We start from the raw sequence: 17,805 nt of genomic DNA on the forward strand, positions 1-17,805 counted from the left end.
GATCTCACCAACAGGGAAAAAAGTCTTTATATAAGAAACAGTGGGTACTGCCGCCCATGTGCAAAGACTGGGTAGGGTACTCAGTAATGAAGAAAACAGAAACAACTGTCCCCTCACAGAACTTCAGAGTCAGCAGCTCCTTTCCCCTAAAGGGTTTATGGTTTCGGGTTAGAACAGCAAGATGTAGACTCTAAAGGGACACAGGGAAGCAGTTTCACAAATATAAGATGTCAAACTGCCTAAGGGGCCAGTCTGCAGAGCTGTGAACAGGAAGGCCAGCTCTGGCAAGCAGAAGAGCAGACACAGAAGTAAGCAGTGAAAGCCTAGGGCATGTGCAGGGTAGAAAAGGAGGCCATTGTCACTTGTGAATCCAGCAGATTCACAGGCCTGGGGCTAAAAGCTGTAACTGGGAAATGGCTGAAAGGGGTGGGGAGAACAGAAGGGAGGAAGCCTTTTGGCACTGGGATTTGAACTGGCAAGGGGAGTTGAGATTTCAGATGGTGGGAAGCAGGAAGTTATTGCAGACTCCACATGGAGGAAGCAGTAAGACACATCCCAAACAGAACAATTGCATGCAGTATTAGATTAAGACAGAAAGATCAACCGCAAGTCCGTGCCGATGGGCAAGGAGCTCCAAACTGTAAATGGCAACAATAGCAATTATGAGATTAACTATAGTAGCTGCTTGGAAATAACTAGCAACATTTGCAGAAATAAGTACGATTTAATAGAGGTACTGAGCATTTACCATGTGCCAAGAGCACTTCCTAGCATGTCCTGAGTATTATTTCATTCCCACCCAACCCCAGGGCAGGTATACCACCATTCACATCCTACAGATGAAGGACAATCAGAGGCGGGACCTGCTCGGGCACATAGCTGCAAGCACTAGAGTAGCACTGACAATGGGCAGCGTTGTGGAAGCTTTGAAGTACTGTTCATTGTGCTCCCCAAATTCAGGCACAAAGTAACTCCCCAAATCCAAATGTCTGTAACAAGGCAGTTCCTAGCCCAGCTACTACTGCTCTTATCTCAAAGGCAGACCACAGGTTTTACAACCCATCTCTGTGCATCAAATGAACAAATGACATCAGTATTCATTCATCCTGAATGAACTCAAGCACCCATCCCATTTCCTGATGCCCTTACACGTCTTGATCAGTCAGTATATCACAAGTACTATCTCCTTTTCCACGTCAGTGAGTGAGAATACATGTCATCACTAGAAAAGCAATAAAGCTGCAGGCTGGATTCCAGACATGAAGGTAATCGATCACACCATGCAGCACCTATAGGCTATAACTGAACCACAACTGCAGACAACATCTGAGAGATGCCTATGGACTACAACAGGTACCTGACTGGTACCCACATGTCCTCTGGACCAGGGAAGACACTGGTGGTGGCTCTCCACTCCATGGCATATCTAGTGTCCATACCTACTTCCTCTGTTTAACCACTGAACTATGCATGACATCAATTCTTCTGTTGAGATTCTTTAGTACTGGCTCAGTTGTCTACCCTCTCATCCCTTTCTGCATAAGGAAAACTGAAAGCTCACAGACTAAAGGGCTATTTGAAAATGGCTCCTTTGCCTAGTTCTATACATTAAAGCACAAGGAATAAAAGATTTTGACAACCTTAAGTGTATTTCCTACTCACTAATCCTCAGTTAACTAATTGAAAAGTATTTCCATTTCAAGGTAGAATGTCCTTCCAAAGTTAAGGGAAAAAAAAAAATGCAGGCTAATCCAAGAATCAAAATTGCTGCGGAAACTGGAAATATATCTATTTTCCTATCTGGATTATTTTTGTTTGTTTGGTTTTTTTGTTGTTGTTGTTGTTTTGTTTTTCGAGACAGGGCTTCTCTGTGGCTTTGGAGGCTAACCTGGAACTAGCTCTTGTAGACCTGGCTGGTTTCGAACTCACAGAGATCCACCTGCCTCTGCCTCCCGAGTGCTGGGATTAAAGGCGTGCGCCACCACCCGGCCCTATCTGGATCTTAAGATTCAAGCTTGTGGTACTTGTTAAGCTGCTACAGAGTACAAAATCATGGTGGTCAAGAGGATCTCTGGAACCAGCGGGACCTCAGCTACAACCCTGACTACCACTTACTAAGAAAACAGTGACTGTCACATTGGGGCTCTTACAAAGAGTAATTTATTAGGAAATTCTATTTGGAAGGCAAATGGAAGGTGCAGGTGAAATGTTCAAGAAATGCTAGCTGGTGCTGTCAGTGGTGGTACACACCTTTGGTCCCAGCCCTCAAAAGGCAGAGACTGTGAGTTCTAGACCAGTCTGAGTACATGGTGATTTGCAGGTCAGCAAGGGCTACATAGCGACAACCTCTCAAAAATAGCTTTCAAGAAAGAAGTATCAGTTGCTATAACTATTACTGCAAACTCAACAGTATCTGTGTGGTTCTGAATATTAAATTCCACAACTTGACAACATGCACCTCGACATGCCACATGCCAGAGCAATTCATTCAACTACAATGAAGACACAGAAGAATTAGAAGATAGAAAATAATTAGAATTTCTCCAAAGGTTTTAAGGAATAATAATAAATGGCACACAACCAGCACTTCCTTAATAATTCTTAAACAGTAAGAAACACAGAGCACATAAGATAAATACATGCAAATAAATAAAAACAGAATATAGGATTATATGAGCAAGGAGGGCAGGGGTGAAGGGTGGACCTAAATCTTTTGGTACTTCACAACCTCAGGATGTCTATTAATAGAGCTATGGATAACAAAAGACCCAAGGATTACTGAATTAGACCTCAGTGGTGAAATTCATATCTTAATCAGAAAACACCAGGTCTTCCCCCACCTCAACTCCCATATCATGAGTTGGGGAAGTATGGCATTTGTTCAGGTTACTGAAGAAGCTGGAGTAAACAGCTTTGTTTCTTTATGCTGCATTTCTAGATAAGAGCACACCATTAAGAGCTATGTCAGCCAAGCCACTAAGATGTTTCCCTCTGTAGGAGCTCACAATGCTCTCTTCAGTGTTACACAAAACCACACTTTTTCTTTCATTTTTTTCTACTCTTCCTTATGGAAAAAAGGTTGCTTTTATGGATATTTTTCAACAGGTTATGACAATGACAAGGAAGTTTTACTAATAGGTCTTCTCATGCTAGTGGGAAGATAGGGAATGGCATTTTCATTTGACCCTAACATCAATCTCTAGCTCCCTGCAACAGTTCCTCCCCCACTTCTCTGAGTTCTACACCAACTCTTTGCCTCAGTGCTCTCGCTCCCTCCCCCTCAACTCTGAAAGAAAAGCAGGCAGCAGCCTTGGAAAGAGTTACTTCATCCAGTTGGCTAATGGGTCACATATTCCAGGGAAAGGGTCCAGGTATGGAAAAGAAGGGGTGGTTAAGGAGAGAGGAAGATTAACAGTGCAGTTTGTAGGTCTGGGTAAAAGGTGATAAAATTCCAGTTTTGGGGTGAAATGGAAATGTGTTCCCATTAGATCCACATGTTACCAGCTCCCCTGTGCAGGCTGGCATCTTCCCAGGCTTCTGTCTGGCACCTCCACTAAATACCTAAAACAATCCATTTCATTCCAAAGCTTCACCACTTTGGGGGTGGGGGGAGCTGGCAAAGGTCTAGCCAAGTACTTTGATCTATGCAGGGGGTCTCAAGGGACTGAGACCATGGAGAGGTGGGAGGGAGAAAGCGACTCTTACATAGGCTGCCAAACTTGCATTCCCTAAAGACGTCATTCCCTTTATGAGCCTCAGCCTCAGTGAAGGGTTGGAGCAAGAGGTTCCCAGCTCCGTTAAGGAAAGTGTAGCTTTTCTATTCTTTATGATGTTAGCTTTAAAAGAACAAATCACTAGGGCAAAAGATCATTCCAAAAGAAAAAAAAAAGCCCCAGATGAGCTGGGAATAGATCCTATTCTCTTTGACTCGTGTCTAAGAAAATAAAAAGCAAACTTGAACCGTAGCTGACTCTCAATAGCAATTCCATTTGGCAGCTAAAACCCAAACCCAAACCCAAACTAGCGCCGTCCTTGCAATTCAAACAACACTGCACTCCTGGCAAGGGGCTGAAGGCAGGACTGTCAGATAGGAGCCTTATGCCAAGGTCACGGAGACAAGAGCGAGCCAAGGCATACCAGCATGTTTTATGTCACACAAGACCCAGGGTTGAGGGGCTCCAGGTATAGGGCCTGAGGCTGGGGCCTGATGCTGTAGTAGCAGCTCTGCCTGAGTTCAAGTCCACCATTTCTCCAGTGAGAAAGGTCTGGCCATAACTGTTTACTGTACAGTTTTGGATCCAGACTGATCCTGAGGACTTTCCAAAATGAAAGACTTCAGAAAGTTCATTTCTGCACACACAGAAAATAGCTCAATGTGAAAAAAATAACTGGGGAATTTAAGATGGAGTACTGACCACACACACACACACACACACATACACACACACACACACACACACACACACACACACACACACGCATCTACCCCAACCTCCCTTCCAGAGCTCACTGGAAAGAGAGAAAGGATATTTTCAAAAGAATGAAATAATAACAAAGGCTAGGGGAAAAAGCAAAAGGAGCCAGAATAGATCAAAAGTCTAAGTATATCTTCAAAGACGGGGAACAGATAAGATCAAGGGAAAATATAAAAACAGAGCAGAGCAGAGACAGCCCCAGCTCCAAACACCAGGTAATGAAGATTCCCAAGGTGGCCCCTGCAAAGGTGTAGGCCGACAGGCAATTAGACAGCAAGAACAAGAGTGGAGTGGGCCAAAACCCAGTCAAATTCATTCCCACAGTATGGGCCTAGTGAGGCCCCGGGAGTTCTCCAACACCCCAAGGAGTAGCATGCACATCAGGGGATGTGCATCTCAGATGCCATCTCAGATGGCGATTAAAAGGACATTTGGTATAGGTGCAGGGTTCTCATGGAGGAGAAAAGAACCTGAAGCCACTCTATCACCGAGAGGCATTAAAAAGAGGGCAAAAGTAGCTTTTCCCAAGATGGAACTCAAAATAAACTTACCACCACCACCACCACAAGAGAGCTCTCCCTATTGCAGCAGGTAAAAGGCATGCTCTTCACCCAAACCCAAAGCTGATGGTCAGCATGCTTCACACAAGGAGAGCTAATGAAGGACGGCACGACATTACATCACAGGGAAGCTCACAACAGCCTCCAATTTCATTTCTAAAACGGCAAATACCGAAGGATTCTTAAACTTGAGAAAAATCCTGCCACAGAAGGAAAGACAATCCCAATAAAAAGGCAAGATCAAAACAGTGTTTTAATAACATTTCAATGGTACCCTCAAAAATGTGAGTATCTGCTGTACAATGATAAATAAGAGTAAAGATGAAAATCAGAAAATAAGCACCCCTGGAAATTAAGTATATAGCCAATGGAGGAAAGACCAAGAGCTCTTCAAAAAGGAGACAACAGATGGAGACAGAGGCCCAAGAGATGCCTTAGTAGACAAATGGCTTGCTGTACAATGAAGAGGACAGGAGCTCAGGTCCTCAGAACCAGTGGCCATGCCCAGGGAGTGCAGTAGTGCCACTTGAAAGCAGTCCAGTCTTGGAAAGCGGAAGCAGGGGATCCCCAGACCCTGCTTCAGAGAAGAAGGTAGAAGAGCAATCAAAGAAGATGCCAGATACCAATCTTGGGCCTCCACTGGAACACAGGCACACAGGCACACAGGTACTCACACACAGACATGCACATGAACACATGAACACTCGAGCACACACACATGCAAAAAACATACAAATATGCACACACCACACAAATATTTACATGAAAAAAGAAGGAAAATAGAAAAAAGACAAAGAGAGAGAGAGAGAGAGACAGACAGACAGACAGAGAGAGAGAGAGAGAGAGAGAGAATACTTTTCCCCCAAGGAAAGGCCAAACAAATATCTAGAAGAAAAAAAAGTTTGGGCTTAAATCCTTGTTAAATTTCACAATCCTAGTGCTGTAGTCTATTTCTACTGACCTTAAGTTTTTAATAAACTTATAGAGGAGGAGAAACTGTGTCAGTTATTAAAAATAATTATAAATGTCATGCAACTCTTTAAAATATGTTTGTTTTGGGTTTTTTTGTTGTTTTTGTTTGTTTGTTTGTTTGTTTGTTTTTGTTTTTTGAGACAGGGTTTCTCTGTGGCTTTGGAGGCTGGTCTGGAACTCAATCTGTAGACCAGGCTGGTCTCGAACTCAGAGATACACTCGCCTCTGCCTCCCGAGTGCTGGGATTAAAGGCGTGTGACACCACTGCCCGGCTAACTCTTTAAAATCTAAAAGCAAAAACTTAAGAGATGGACTATGGAAGGGCAGGCAGGAGTGATATAAGCGTAATAAACGTTAAAGGGGGAAATACCAGATACAGTAAGAATCTGAGAAAAGAAATACAGAATCAACTGTGTTACAGGAAGTCCACCAAGTGAGACTGGATTTGGCATTTTATTTACTTACTCTGTATATGCATTTTATTGTTGTTGTTGTTGTTATTATTGTTGTTGTTGTTGTTGTTGTTGTTGTGGCACTGAGGATTGAACCCAGAGTCTCTTGCATTCTAGACAAGGCCCTACCACTAGGCATGCCCCCATCCTGTATCAATTTTTTTTTGCCAAGAATCAAGGCACTGGCAGCTTCTGAAGGAGAGGAGGGTAAAAGAGCAGAGCGGGGGAAGGAAAAGGAGAAAGCAGCAACGATGGCAAAAGCATCACAGCTACTTAAGCGACAGATCGTTGCTAAGGAGCTGACAGACAGCATCGTGAAGCAGAAGACACCTCTTCGTGCTAATACAAAGGCAGCCTTCCCTCAAAACCCACCTAGCAAGTGACATTTTGGCTATGGACTTAGTGTGTCCCAAGAAGGGAGGAGGATCCCAGCAGAGTGAACAACAGACAATGCATGCCCAACCTCCACTCACTTCTGAACTCAGTGCAGAAGGAAATACCTACTCCAATCAGTGCCACATCTGTCGTTCTCTGCATACTTACATTGTTGATCAAGTAGACGCCCCGCCCCCTAGAAGAGGCCACTGGTTTTACTATCCAAGGTCCCCGGTCCTTTGAATATGAATCTGCTCAAAATATTGGGAGATAAAAAGGAAAGAAAAAAACAAAGAGAAGAAGGAGCATGAGTTAATTATCTTAAACTGAAACAACAGTAATCTCTTAGGTACCCAAAGAACCTTCCAAATCTCCAGCTGGGGGGCAACAACTCATCACCTATGTTTTCAGAGTAGCCTTAAAAAGGGAAATAGAGCTGGAAGAAGCAGAAGAAGATAGAAGGGGAAGACGACTCGTATAATTGTATCTCCCACTATTTCCTCTTTCTTCCATAAGGGTGGAGACAAAATAAGGTCAAACTTGAAGGTTAGTCTGTTACCAAAAAATGACCTTCAGGAAAATCTCATTTTTGTTAACTGAAGGACTGCTAGTACACAGAGACAATTGAGTTTTTTACTGTATCTCCAAATACAGTTACTTCCTTTGAATAATTCTTCAGACCTCATAAACCAGGCAGAGCGTTGGGGCAAGGAGGCATCATGATTTACGAGCACAAGGGGGTCTGCATGTGCACCAGCTTTGGTTCTGTTGTAAGTATCTTTGAGTCATAAGAAGAAAAAGCAGCCAGGCAGTGGGGAGCACACCTTTGGTCCCAGCACTCAGGAGGCAGAGGCAGTGGATCTCTGTGAGTTCAAGGCCAGCCTGGTCTACAAGAGCTAGTTGCAGGACAGCTAGGTCTACACCAAGAAACCCTGTTTCGAAAAAGGAGGAGGAGGAGATGATGATTGGCACTGCGACTCCCTGGGACTCCTGCATGGTCTGGGGAGAGGCTGAGGGCTTGACTTCCACTTGGGAAATTTCCTAGGATGGGGTGTGGGGGTGGGAGCCTCATGGGGTGCTGCTGAGGATACCCCAGGAAAGAGAGAGAGAGAGAACTGGAGGCAGTCTCCACTCTATTTCAGTCCCTTCCTCTTCCGAAGAACCCCCACACCCACTGTTTCCAAAGAAGAGGGGAAAGTAAAAGCAGAAAACTAAGGTACTGGTTTCTTGCTATTTTTCTTCCCTGAAGGCGAGCGAGGTGTGTGAAGAAATAAAACCAAGTGAGTGAAAGTGTCTCTGGGCCCTCTCAAACGCCCAGCTGTTCTGCATCAGGATAACATCATTTTATCCAGAACACAAAAGCATAAACCCAATAAAGTTCCCTCAAGTTTATGGTCTCTGGTTTGAGTTATTAAAAGGCCAAGTGCTGCCACCTGTGTGTGTTAACCCCACCTCTGTTCTTCCCACGTGAGACACAAAGGCCCCCTGACCCTGAGCAGGGTCCCACCCAGGCAGACCTCAGGACTCCAGCAGCCATACACCTGGCACCAGCAACAGCCCCAGGATAGCGTTATCTTCCCAGACCACTCACCAGCCACCTCTTCCTTCTTCCCTTGGCAGGACTCAAAGTCTCTTTTATGCTCCACAGGAACTTGATTTTGCAGTACCACAAACCACTTTATCTGTAGGGGACCAGGGGAGGGACCTAGGTACCTTTATCCACCTTTTCCCAATCTTCTCTTGCCTCTTCCCTGAATGCAATTTAACACTTAGCAGTGGAAGAAAAAAAGTACCAAGCAGAATCTGAAGTATCTAGATACTAACCAGGTTTAGAAGTGTACCTTCTACCTCTGTTCACATGCATGTGAAGCATGTATGGGGATGGAAACATGGCTCAGCAGCCAGGAGCACTTGCTGCTCCTCCACAAGATCTGCCTGGATCCCAGTAACCATGATGGGAGCTCACAACCTCTTGTAACTCCAACTCCAGGGACTCTTCCAAACCTCTTCAGATATCTGCATACACTTATACATGACATTCACACACACGTATGCTAAAATTTTAAAAATCCCACATTGTATATACACAAAGTTATCCCACACTGTGCTATAAGAGCAAGAGATTAATTAAATCTACTCTATCATATCTACATGAGGGGCTTCAGGCTGCAAACTAATTATGAAAAGCTGGGACATAAGCAATTTTGGTTCTACAGGAAGTGCAAGCTCTGTTAAGAGTTCAACTCTAGCCGGGCATTGGTGGCGCACGCCTTTAATCCCTTTAATCCCAGCACTTGATAGGCAGAGGCAGGTGGATCTCTGTGAGTTCAAGGCCAGCCTGGTCTACAGATCAAGTGCCAGGATAGGCTCCAAAGCTACACAGAGAAACCCTGTCTCGGAAAACAAAACAAAACAAAACAAACGAAAAGAAAGAAAAAAAGAGTTCAACTGTACTACTGTAGAGTTGGAAAGAGATAACATAAAAAACAAAGGACAGTTGCTGTGTTCCCATAAAACCTCATTTATACACTGAATTTCATGCCATTTCCACATGCCACAAAGTTATAGTCATCTAACCATTTGAAAATGTAAAAAGCATCCTTAGCTTACAGTGATGGCTGCAAACAGGCAGAGGGTGGAATATCTCAGAGGCCACATTTGCAGGGACCTGATCTACACAAGAGAACCTTCAACAAACATACACAATGAGAATGTTGTTAATTAACTAGTGTAGAACGATCTATCGGAAAGAAGAACGGACAAGGCAATAGCTACTACATGCTTCCCTCGGTACCCACACACATTCAAGCTGTTTGACAGTGACGGCCAACATGTCCAGAAAGACATGCAAAGACTTAGGAGCAAGACCTGGTGAGCCCCAGGGAGAGAACTGAGAACCCATGAATAAAAAGTCGTCTTGCAGCTGGAGAGATGGCTCAGTGGTTAAGAGTACTGATAGCTCTTCTAGAGGACCTGGGTTCAATTCCCAGATCCCACATGATACTTCTCTCAACTGTCTGGGACCTGACACCCTTACTTGCACAAGCATACACACAGATAAAACACCAATGTGCATAAAAATAAGTTGTTTTTTTTATTTTTTTTAAAAGAGAGGCTTCTTCCCTGATTATTGTTTTTATTTAGTTTTATACCATGGAAATATATTATTCTTTCAAAAAATGTAATTTATATCATATCAAAATAGTGCTATAGAAGAAAGGTTTATATGACAAAATATTAAATCTAAACAAAATGAGGCCACTAAATACGGAATATGTCATTCTTTTATGGTCATCCTCATACTTCTGAGAAAGCAATGAGACTAAGCTTTGAATATGACATGTCCCACACAGGCTCAGTTCAAACACTTGGTCCCAGCTGGTGGCACTGTTTGGAAAAGTTGCAGAAACCTTACTGAGGTGGTGCCTCACTGGAGGAAGTAGGTCACTGGGGGTTAGCCTTGAGGCTTCACAGCCTGTTCACACTTCATTTCCTGAGTGTAGATGCCATGTGACCAGGCAGCTTCCTGCTCCTATCACAGTACCTTCATCCCCTACCAGTTCACTATCATGGTGAACTATATCTTTTGGAACTGCAAGACAAAATTACCTTTCTCCCTTGAGTTACTTTTATAGGGGATTTGTCACACCAAAAGAAGAGAAGCTAAGACAAGAAACTATTATTATAAAAAGAAAATGAAATTTTCTAAGACCCATCCATCCATCCATCCATCCATCCATCCATCCATCCATCCATCCATCCATCCAAAACCTTTATGTATTTAATCTGTCAAGTAGTTTCCTAGAGTGGGATATACAGTAGTAAAACATTCTTCTCCCTCACACAGATTAGGCCAGCAAACACAGACATTAAACAAGCTCTTACAGACATAGAGTTATGAAGTGTTGGGTGCTATAAAAGTCTCAGATGACCAAAGCTGCCTGGAGACAGTCCCCTCCACAGCACCACCAGACGTTGAAAACTCATTTTCAGAAAAGGGTAAGCGTAGCCACACACAGCATTTGCCACTAGCATGATGTTCAATCTTTTCTGGGAAGCTGATGTTCTTTCTGGGCTCAGGAGGTAGCCCAGTGGTCGCACACTTCCACAGCGTGCATGGGATCCTATGCTCAATCCCCAACATGGCAAGGAAAACATTATTTTTAATTTAAAAAAAATTGAATTGTGTGTCTGGTGCTTCATTACTGGCAGGTTCTGTGAGCATCTCTGGTGCTAGCATTTTTACACTGATTTATGAGACTTCAGAACAAAGATCCATTGCTTTTGCATGTCTTAAAAAAAAATGAGCAAGAAGCAAGAAAAATCAGAGGCAAAAAGCAAGGCAGAAGTCAGAGCAGTCTTCTTGGATGAAGACATGATAGACAACTTTGACAGCCTTTTCCATCACCTTCAGGTTCCAAAGACAGCATTTTCGGTACACTGGAAAGAACACTAACCCAGGAGTAGGAGCAGTTTCAGTTTTCCAGGTATGATGATGCTACTGGACAATGTTCTTAAACTTCTTAGTCTTATCTTCAAAATGAGGGATTTCATCTCATTTGTTAAGATCTCTTATAAACTTATGGTCCTAGAAATTTACTTTCTGCATTGAAATCTGAGTGTTTGAAATAAACTGCATGATACCACAATTGTGTTCATATCTCAGACTATCTCTCAGCCTCCTTTACAAATAGAAATGTCACAGAACACAGTTCCAGGAGGAAGCTCTGCTTGTCTATACTGCTGTCACCCCGTCTTCTCTGCCATTTCCTTCTTCTTGCCTTAAAGTTGTCTGTTTGTGGAAAATGGCTGGAGTGAACAACAGATCCTTAGGCTGGTTCTCAGCTTGTGTTCTCCAGGGTCACATACCTTTAGTTCTACATTAACCTGAACCTAGAAGAGTCTGTGCTGTGTCATCAGCCCGGCTCACTGATGACTCTGAACAATTCCGGCGACCCTCGGGCTTTCACATCTCTGGCTATAGTGACTGGCTCCTGGGCTCAAATTCTCCACATACAAACTGAAGACTTTTTCTTAATAGGACAAAAAGTTAATCATCTCGAGATCACCTTGGCTCATCTTCCCAGTGCCTCTGAAACGCTTTCCATCCTGCTCAATCCTGTCAAAGGTCCTGTCGGGACCCCTTTTAAGAAATGCAAACCCATACTTTGCCCTTGCTCTTGGTATAAGACCATACCACCCTCCTTTCTAGGCAGGCTGAGAACTTATCACATGAACCTAGCAAACTGCTTTCTTCTCCATGCAAACTCTTACCTGGCCAGCACCGAGCCTTCTTCCCTCCCTCCAGTTACGGAAGATGTGCCCAGCTCCTTTCTACAGTCCACTCTTCTACTTGAGCCATTGCCTCTTCTGAGACCTCCTTCCCATGTTCTTCTACCATCTCTCTCTCCTGGCTCTCTGTGGGCCTGCTTCTCTATCCTTTGGCATCTCTTGGTCATCACTTTCATCTGGAACCTCCGGAATCTGTATGTTTAGCCAAACTCAGAGTTGCTGCTTCTACAATGGTCTGCAAAACATCACTGCATGCTTTCCCCTCAGCATCAAATGTATACCATGTTCACACTGAACACTTCTCTTTCCTGTAAGCTCCCTCCTCTTGTATTCCTGGTTTTATTCCCGCTTAGACTTACAAGTCCTGGTGGGATAGTAGTTGTTCATACCTGTAATCTCAACTCCCAAGGAGGCTGAGGCCGGACTGCCAGGGCCCAGGAGTTTGACGCCAGCCTGGGCAATCACCCTCACCACCCCCACACCCCTCTCTGAGGTCTCAATGATCCTCATAGCTTTACGTCTTTAGAGGCCCATTTGAACCTTTTGCCTGACACTCCTCACATCAGTTAATAAATCTGGTTGGCCCTTTCATTCTACCAACTCACATCTGTCCATTCTCACTGCACAGCTCAAGTCAACAACAATTCTTAACCACATCCCTGCAATAACTTTCAAAACCACCATCACTTTTCTTCTCTCGGCTTCTTTATCCCATGGGTGCTTTTCTGGCTAGTGTTTCCATCTCTTTTCTTCTCAAAAATCTCCTACTGCCTACAGTCAATTTAGTCGGGCAAGGTGAGGAATTACAAGTGTCCTGCAAACAGAATTTCTGAGTTGCATGTACTTGAGGGACACCAAAGGAAGTGAAGGGAATTTGAAACAGACTATACAAACCAAAGGATTGTCTCTTTGAAGAGGGGATGGATAGGATGACAGGCTCCAACATGGGAACTTGGGAACATGAATGGCCTGACAACACTGGACTTTTTAGTCATGGTTTTAAATGTCAAACAGAAGCTAGAGACCCTGGACAGAAGTTCAGAATGTGTGGCATCCAGCAAGTGGATTCTTCTTCACTGAACACCTTTCCTACCTCTGTCCTTCCAAAGACAAGAAGTCCCCGCTGTGGTCTTTGGGTAGTGACAGAAGAGAGTGATTTGCGTCACTTGTCTGCATGTGCTAGGTCTAAATGTGGTGGCCTTGGTCAAGAGGCTATGTGTCTTTCAAGTTCTTTTTGTTAAAGTGGAACTTGTAAGAATCAGAATGACTGTCTGAAGACACAATTCCACTTCAACAAGCTAGGCTGGAGCTGACAGTGGATCTCTCATCCTGTGCCACCATCTATCAAGAGCCCAACCCTCCTCCTGCCCACTGAACACTGCCCCCAGGGCTGGAGGACCACAGAGGAATAAGAAGCAACAATGGACTAAAAAATGCAAATTTGATTCCTTCAAATTTCAGTAGAGAATAAGATTAGTATTAGGAAAGGTTCATATCTGGAACCCTTTTTTGTCATTCACCAAAAGTCTATGATCATGGTTGCCATTCACAGGCGCCTACCTGCCCAGTGTTCTAGACTCTTCTTACATCACCCCTACTGTATCAGGCTCTGGTGTGAGGGGGAGAGCTGGAAACACCCGAGCTACTCAGCCAGGCCTGGGAAAGTAAGTTCAGTGAGGACAAAGAAATAGGAATTCCATTATAGATCTAGATCCAAGCCACATGCTCCTGTTACTTTACCAGCAATTCAGCTGGCATTCAGGTCCCCATTACATGACTATGTATATTTTTTATTAGTATGAAGTGTGACTGATAACACCAAATGCTTAACAACAGAAGACACATGATGCTGGTCATGGTGGCAAACTTTAGTTTCAGCACTCAGGAGGGAGAAGCAGGTAGATGGAATTCTGTGAGTTCCAGACCAGCCCCATCTACATACATAGCAAGTTCTAGGCTAGCTGAAACCCTGCCTCAAAAGACAAATAAACAAGCACAAATTTTAAAAAGATGTGATACTTTTTCTACAAAGAATTTAAGTCCACAAGTCCAGGCAGGAAGAACATTAAAGTGAGAAGTGGAAAAGAGACACCAAAAAGAAAACATGTAGGTCACACTCACAAGGACAAAATGCCCTCCACACATACGGACTCTCAACAATGGAGAGATAACTGTGCAAAAATACCCAAGACAGGATGTGCCTAGATGACACCAATGTGTCCTTACATAAGTTATTACTGTCATCCTACCAAAATTAAACATAGAAGAGCACCATCTAAATATGAATAATTTAAAAGTTATGCCTATAGCTGTTCTTCCCAATTAAGCACAATTTTTCAAAGATTTGGAAAGCCCCAGTTAGCTGTAAGGTCAGAAATGTCAAAGTTCAATCGGCCTCGGGCTCAGACGCTGGGACGTCCTTGGGTTCGGACGCTGGGGCACTCACGGCCAGCACTTACTACAGAACTCCGCGTACTCAGCTGGCAGTAGGAAGGTCTGGGGGAGGATGTGGAAAGCCTTAAATCCATGCGTATGCTGCATTCGAATGATGTTTTTGTACAGTCGGTCCTTCCGGGTTAGTTCATAAGACCTGAGAAGCAAGCAAGTTTTTCCATTTCAGTGGATTACAGCTACAAAGGTTTCCTCCGTTACCACACTGTGAAGAACTCGGAGCACTGAGTTCTGAAGCAGCTACTGAAGACAGTAGATTATCCCAAATCTATCACGCTGCTACTCCAAAAGCCTTTTCCTCAAATAGACTTTTTTGATCAGATTTGTTCATAAAGACAGAAGGTATACAGAAATCCCCCCCCCCTTCCGTGTGTAATTCTGATGTGTTGATTAGGTAATCACCAAAATAAAAATACAGGACAATTCTAATATCCCAAAGTGGCTTCAATTCCCTTGCAGTCAGTTCTTTCAGTCACTTCCAGACACAGGGAAAACATCTGTTTTCACTTCTTTCCAAACAGATAAGCAGGATACTGGAATATGTTCCCTCTCTTCTGAGCATGAAACATCTCAGCTTTACCCCTGGGAGTTGCATATATCAAGCATTTTATTCTTTTATATGCTCAGTTATGAGTTGTGGTGTGCATATACATACACCACAGTTTGTTTATCTAGTCGACAGTTGAAGGACATCTGGATTACTTCCAGTTTAGGGAAGATAGTGAATAAAGTTGCTTGAAAGCACTTACATATAGATTATTATATAAACATCAAATTTTTATACAAACATTTCCATTTTCCCAGGTGTGGGCCTGCTATGTAGTTTACTAAGTTATCTGTTGCTAGATAATAAACAACCCCAAAATATAGCAGCTTAAAATAGTAGTTCCCATTCATGATGTCACCCAGTTTCTGTGGGCCAGCAGCGTGGGAGGACAGAACTGGGTAGTGAAGAGGCTGCAGTCCAGATGTGTGCCTGCACTGCCATCATCAGGCTCGGTTGGATGGAGCAAGCACTTCTCAGAATCCCCATAGGTGTGGAGCTGGCTGCCAAGGAGAGGCTTCAGTTCCTCTGGTGAACCCTCCCATAGGCTGCATATTTTCATGACACACGCTGCTGGCTCCTCTTAGGCCCACGGATCCGAGGAAGAGGTTGCAATGTCTGTTATGACCCAGTCCCCCAAATGGCACAGCACTGCTTCTGCCACACCCCATTTGTTAGAGGCAAATCACCAAGTCTAGCTGACACTCAACAGGAAAATTTAGCTCAACCTTTTGAAGGAAGTGTCAAAGAATTTACAGACACATTTTACAATCACCACAGTAGTATATGTTTAGCTTCGTAAGAGCTGCCAGCGGTTATTCTGAGGATACTGGAAAAGCAGGCTCAGTTTCTCCTACCATATTCTGAGAAAATACCAAAGTATTTTCCTAGTCTCCACTCTCAGCTCCACATAATTTCTCAAGACCCCTGACACTAGCTGGGGGGGGGGGGGGGGCTTTTCCCACTACCAGCAAGCAATGCCACTGCAGAAACCACTGGGTGTCCTCTAATTCAATTCTGACACTGTCTACCTGGAGGTGGTATCCGATCCCTCAGGATGAAGGCGCAGTCCCCAAAGCTGACCCTAGTTTCAAGTGGCAGACTGTTTTACCTGTGCTTCTGACCAACTGTCCCATACCCTTTCTTTTGGTTTGAGGAGTCTGCTTGAGTGGGCCACAGAACTCAGTGAAACACACTTACTGGCTAACTGTAAAGCATATACAAAGAACACAGATAAAGACATGCACATGGGATGAGATGTGGAGGAGGGGACAGAGAATAGTCTGCCCTCTCCCTGGCACTGTTCTTTCCAGACCGTCACATGTTCAACTATCTAGCTCTTCAAACCTTTGGGGCTATAATGGAAGCATCACTAAGTAGGTATGAACAATTAAGTCACTGGTCACAGGTGATCATGTTAAAACTTCAACCCTTCCCCCTTGCTGAAGGTTGAAGGGCAGACTGAAATGTCAACCCTCTTACCAGGACTTAGTCTTCCCTAGAGCTGGTGAGAATCCTGAAACCACCTAGGGCCTGCCAGTCACCAGGCAATTGATTAGCAAATAGAAAGACACTCTAGTGATGCCATGAATTGTAGAAGATGAAAACTAAGACCAATAGATATTTCACAATTTCCAGGTATCCACTTTTGCACTCCCACCAACAATGTACTAGTGTGCTAGTCGCCATGTATCCCAGCCAGAAGCACTTAATGTTATGTGATTTTTAAAGCCACTTTCATAGGTATATAGCAGTATCTCATATGATTTTAATTTGTATTCCATTAATAACTAATGACATTGAATATCGTTAACTGACCACACATAAATTTTTCTTGACATATCCATTTAAAGTTTTCCCTATTTTTATAAGTTTGATTACACATATACACACACACTTCACAGTATGCGCTAAATCTTTTTTCCATTTTGAAAACTAAGATTGTTTTCTTCCTAAGTTATCAGAGTTTGTGATATACTTTGGATACAAACTTTTAATCAAATACATGTTTATAAATTCTTCTCCATACTGTGACTTGTTTTCTCACTTTCTTAAGAGTCTTTCCACTAAGCTGAAGTCCCTGTGTGTTTTATGCACCAAGCTTTGTTCTAAGAAATCTTTGTTTAAGCTAAGATCATCAAGATTTTCTTTGCACAGGTTTATGTTTTGAACTTACATCTATGATCTTTATCCCAGTGGGATTTTTAAACCTGATTTACAAGTATAAAATCCATTTTTAAACAGATTTTGAACATTAATTAAAAAGATGTTTACTTCTGACTTTTTATAAATATACTCAAAATTTCAGACTGTAAGAATTAAATATCTGAGACTCTACCTAACAGAGCTACAGTATGAGACCCTGTCCTACACAAAATGATCTGTCATTAAAATTAATGATCTATCAGTTGACAACCTGTTGTGAAATAATATTGGGGTTTTTTTTGGTTTTTTTGAGACAGGGTTTCTCTGTGTAGCGTGAAATAATATTTTTGTACACTCTGATTGGTTTAATAAAAAGCCGAATGGCCAATAGCTAGGCAGGATTTCTGGACAGAGAGGATACTGGGAAGCAGGGAGGAGATGCCAGGAGATGCAGAGCAAGCAGCATGGGCATTAAAGTAAAGGTTACCAAGTCATGTAAAAGAACGTAGACTAGAAGATATGGGTTAATTTAAGTTATA

At 43.2% G+C, this 17,805-nt stretch overlaps 1 protein-coding gene across 15 annotated transcripts in view; it reads right to left on the reverse strand.

The window, feature by feature from the left end:
- Positions 1 to 17,805, reverse strand: part of Ttll5 (tubulin tyrosine ligase like 5) — a 237,788-nt gene that overhangs the window by 199,522 nt on the left and 20,461 nt on the right. For 13 of the 15 annotated variants that reach the window (XM_027418555.2, XM_027418564.2, XM_027418563.2 and 10 more), the window contains 2 exons: positions 14,586 to 14,716; positions 7,003 to 7,085 (listed from right to left, as the gene is read on the reverse strand). In XM_027418555.2, the coding sequence (XP_027274356.1) occupies positions 7,003 to 7,085; positions 14,586 to 14,716 (214 nt within the window). Of the gene's footprint in view, positions 1 to 7,002; positions 7,086 to 8,425; positions 8,517 to 14,585; positions 14,717 to 17,805 lie in introns of all 15 variants that reach the window. The other 2 variants (XM_027418562.1, XM_027418565.1) reach the window with 2 other exon arrangements.

This window comes from Cricetulus griseus, chromosome 5, assembly GCF_003668045.3.
Source record: "Cricetulus griseus strain 17A/GY chromosome 5, alternate assembly CriGri-PICRH-1.0, whole genome shotgun sequence".
Lineage (NCBI taxonomy): Eukaryota > Metazoa > Chordata > Mammalia > Rodentia > Cricetidae > Cricetulus > Cricetulus griseus.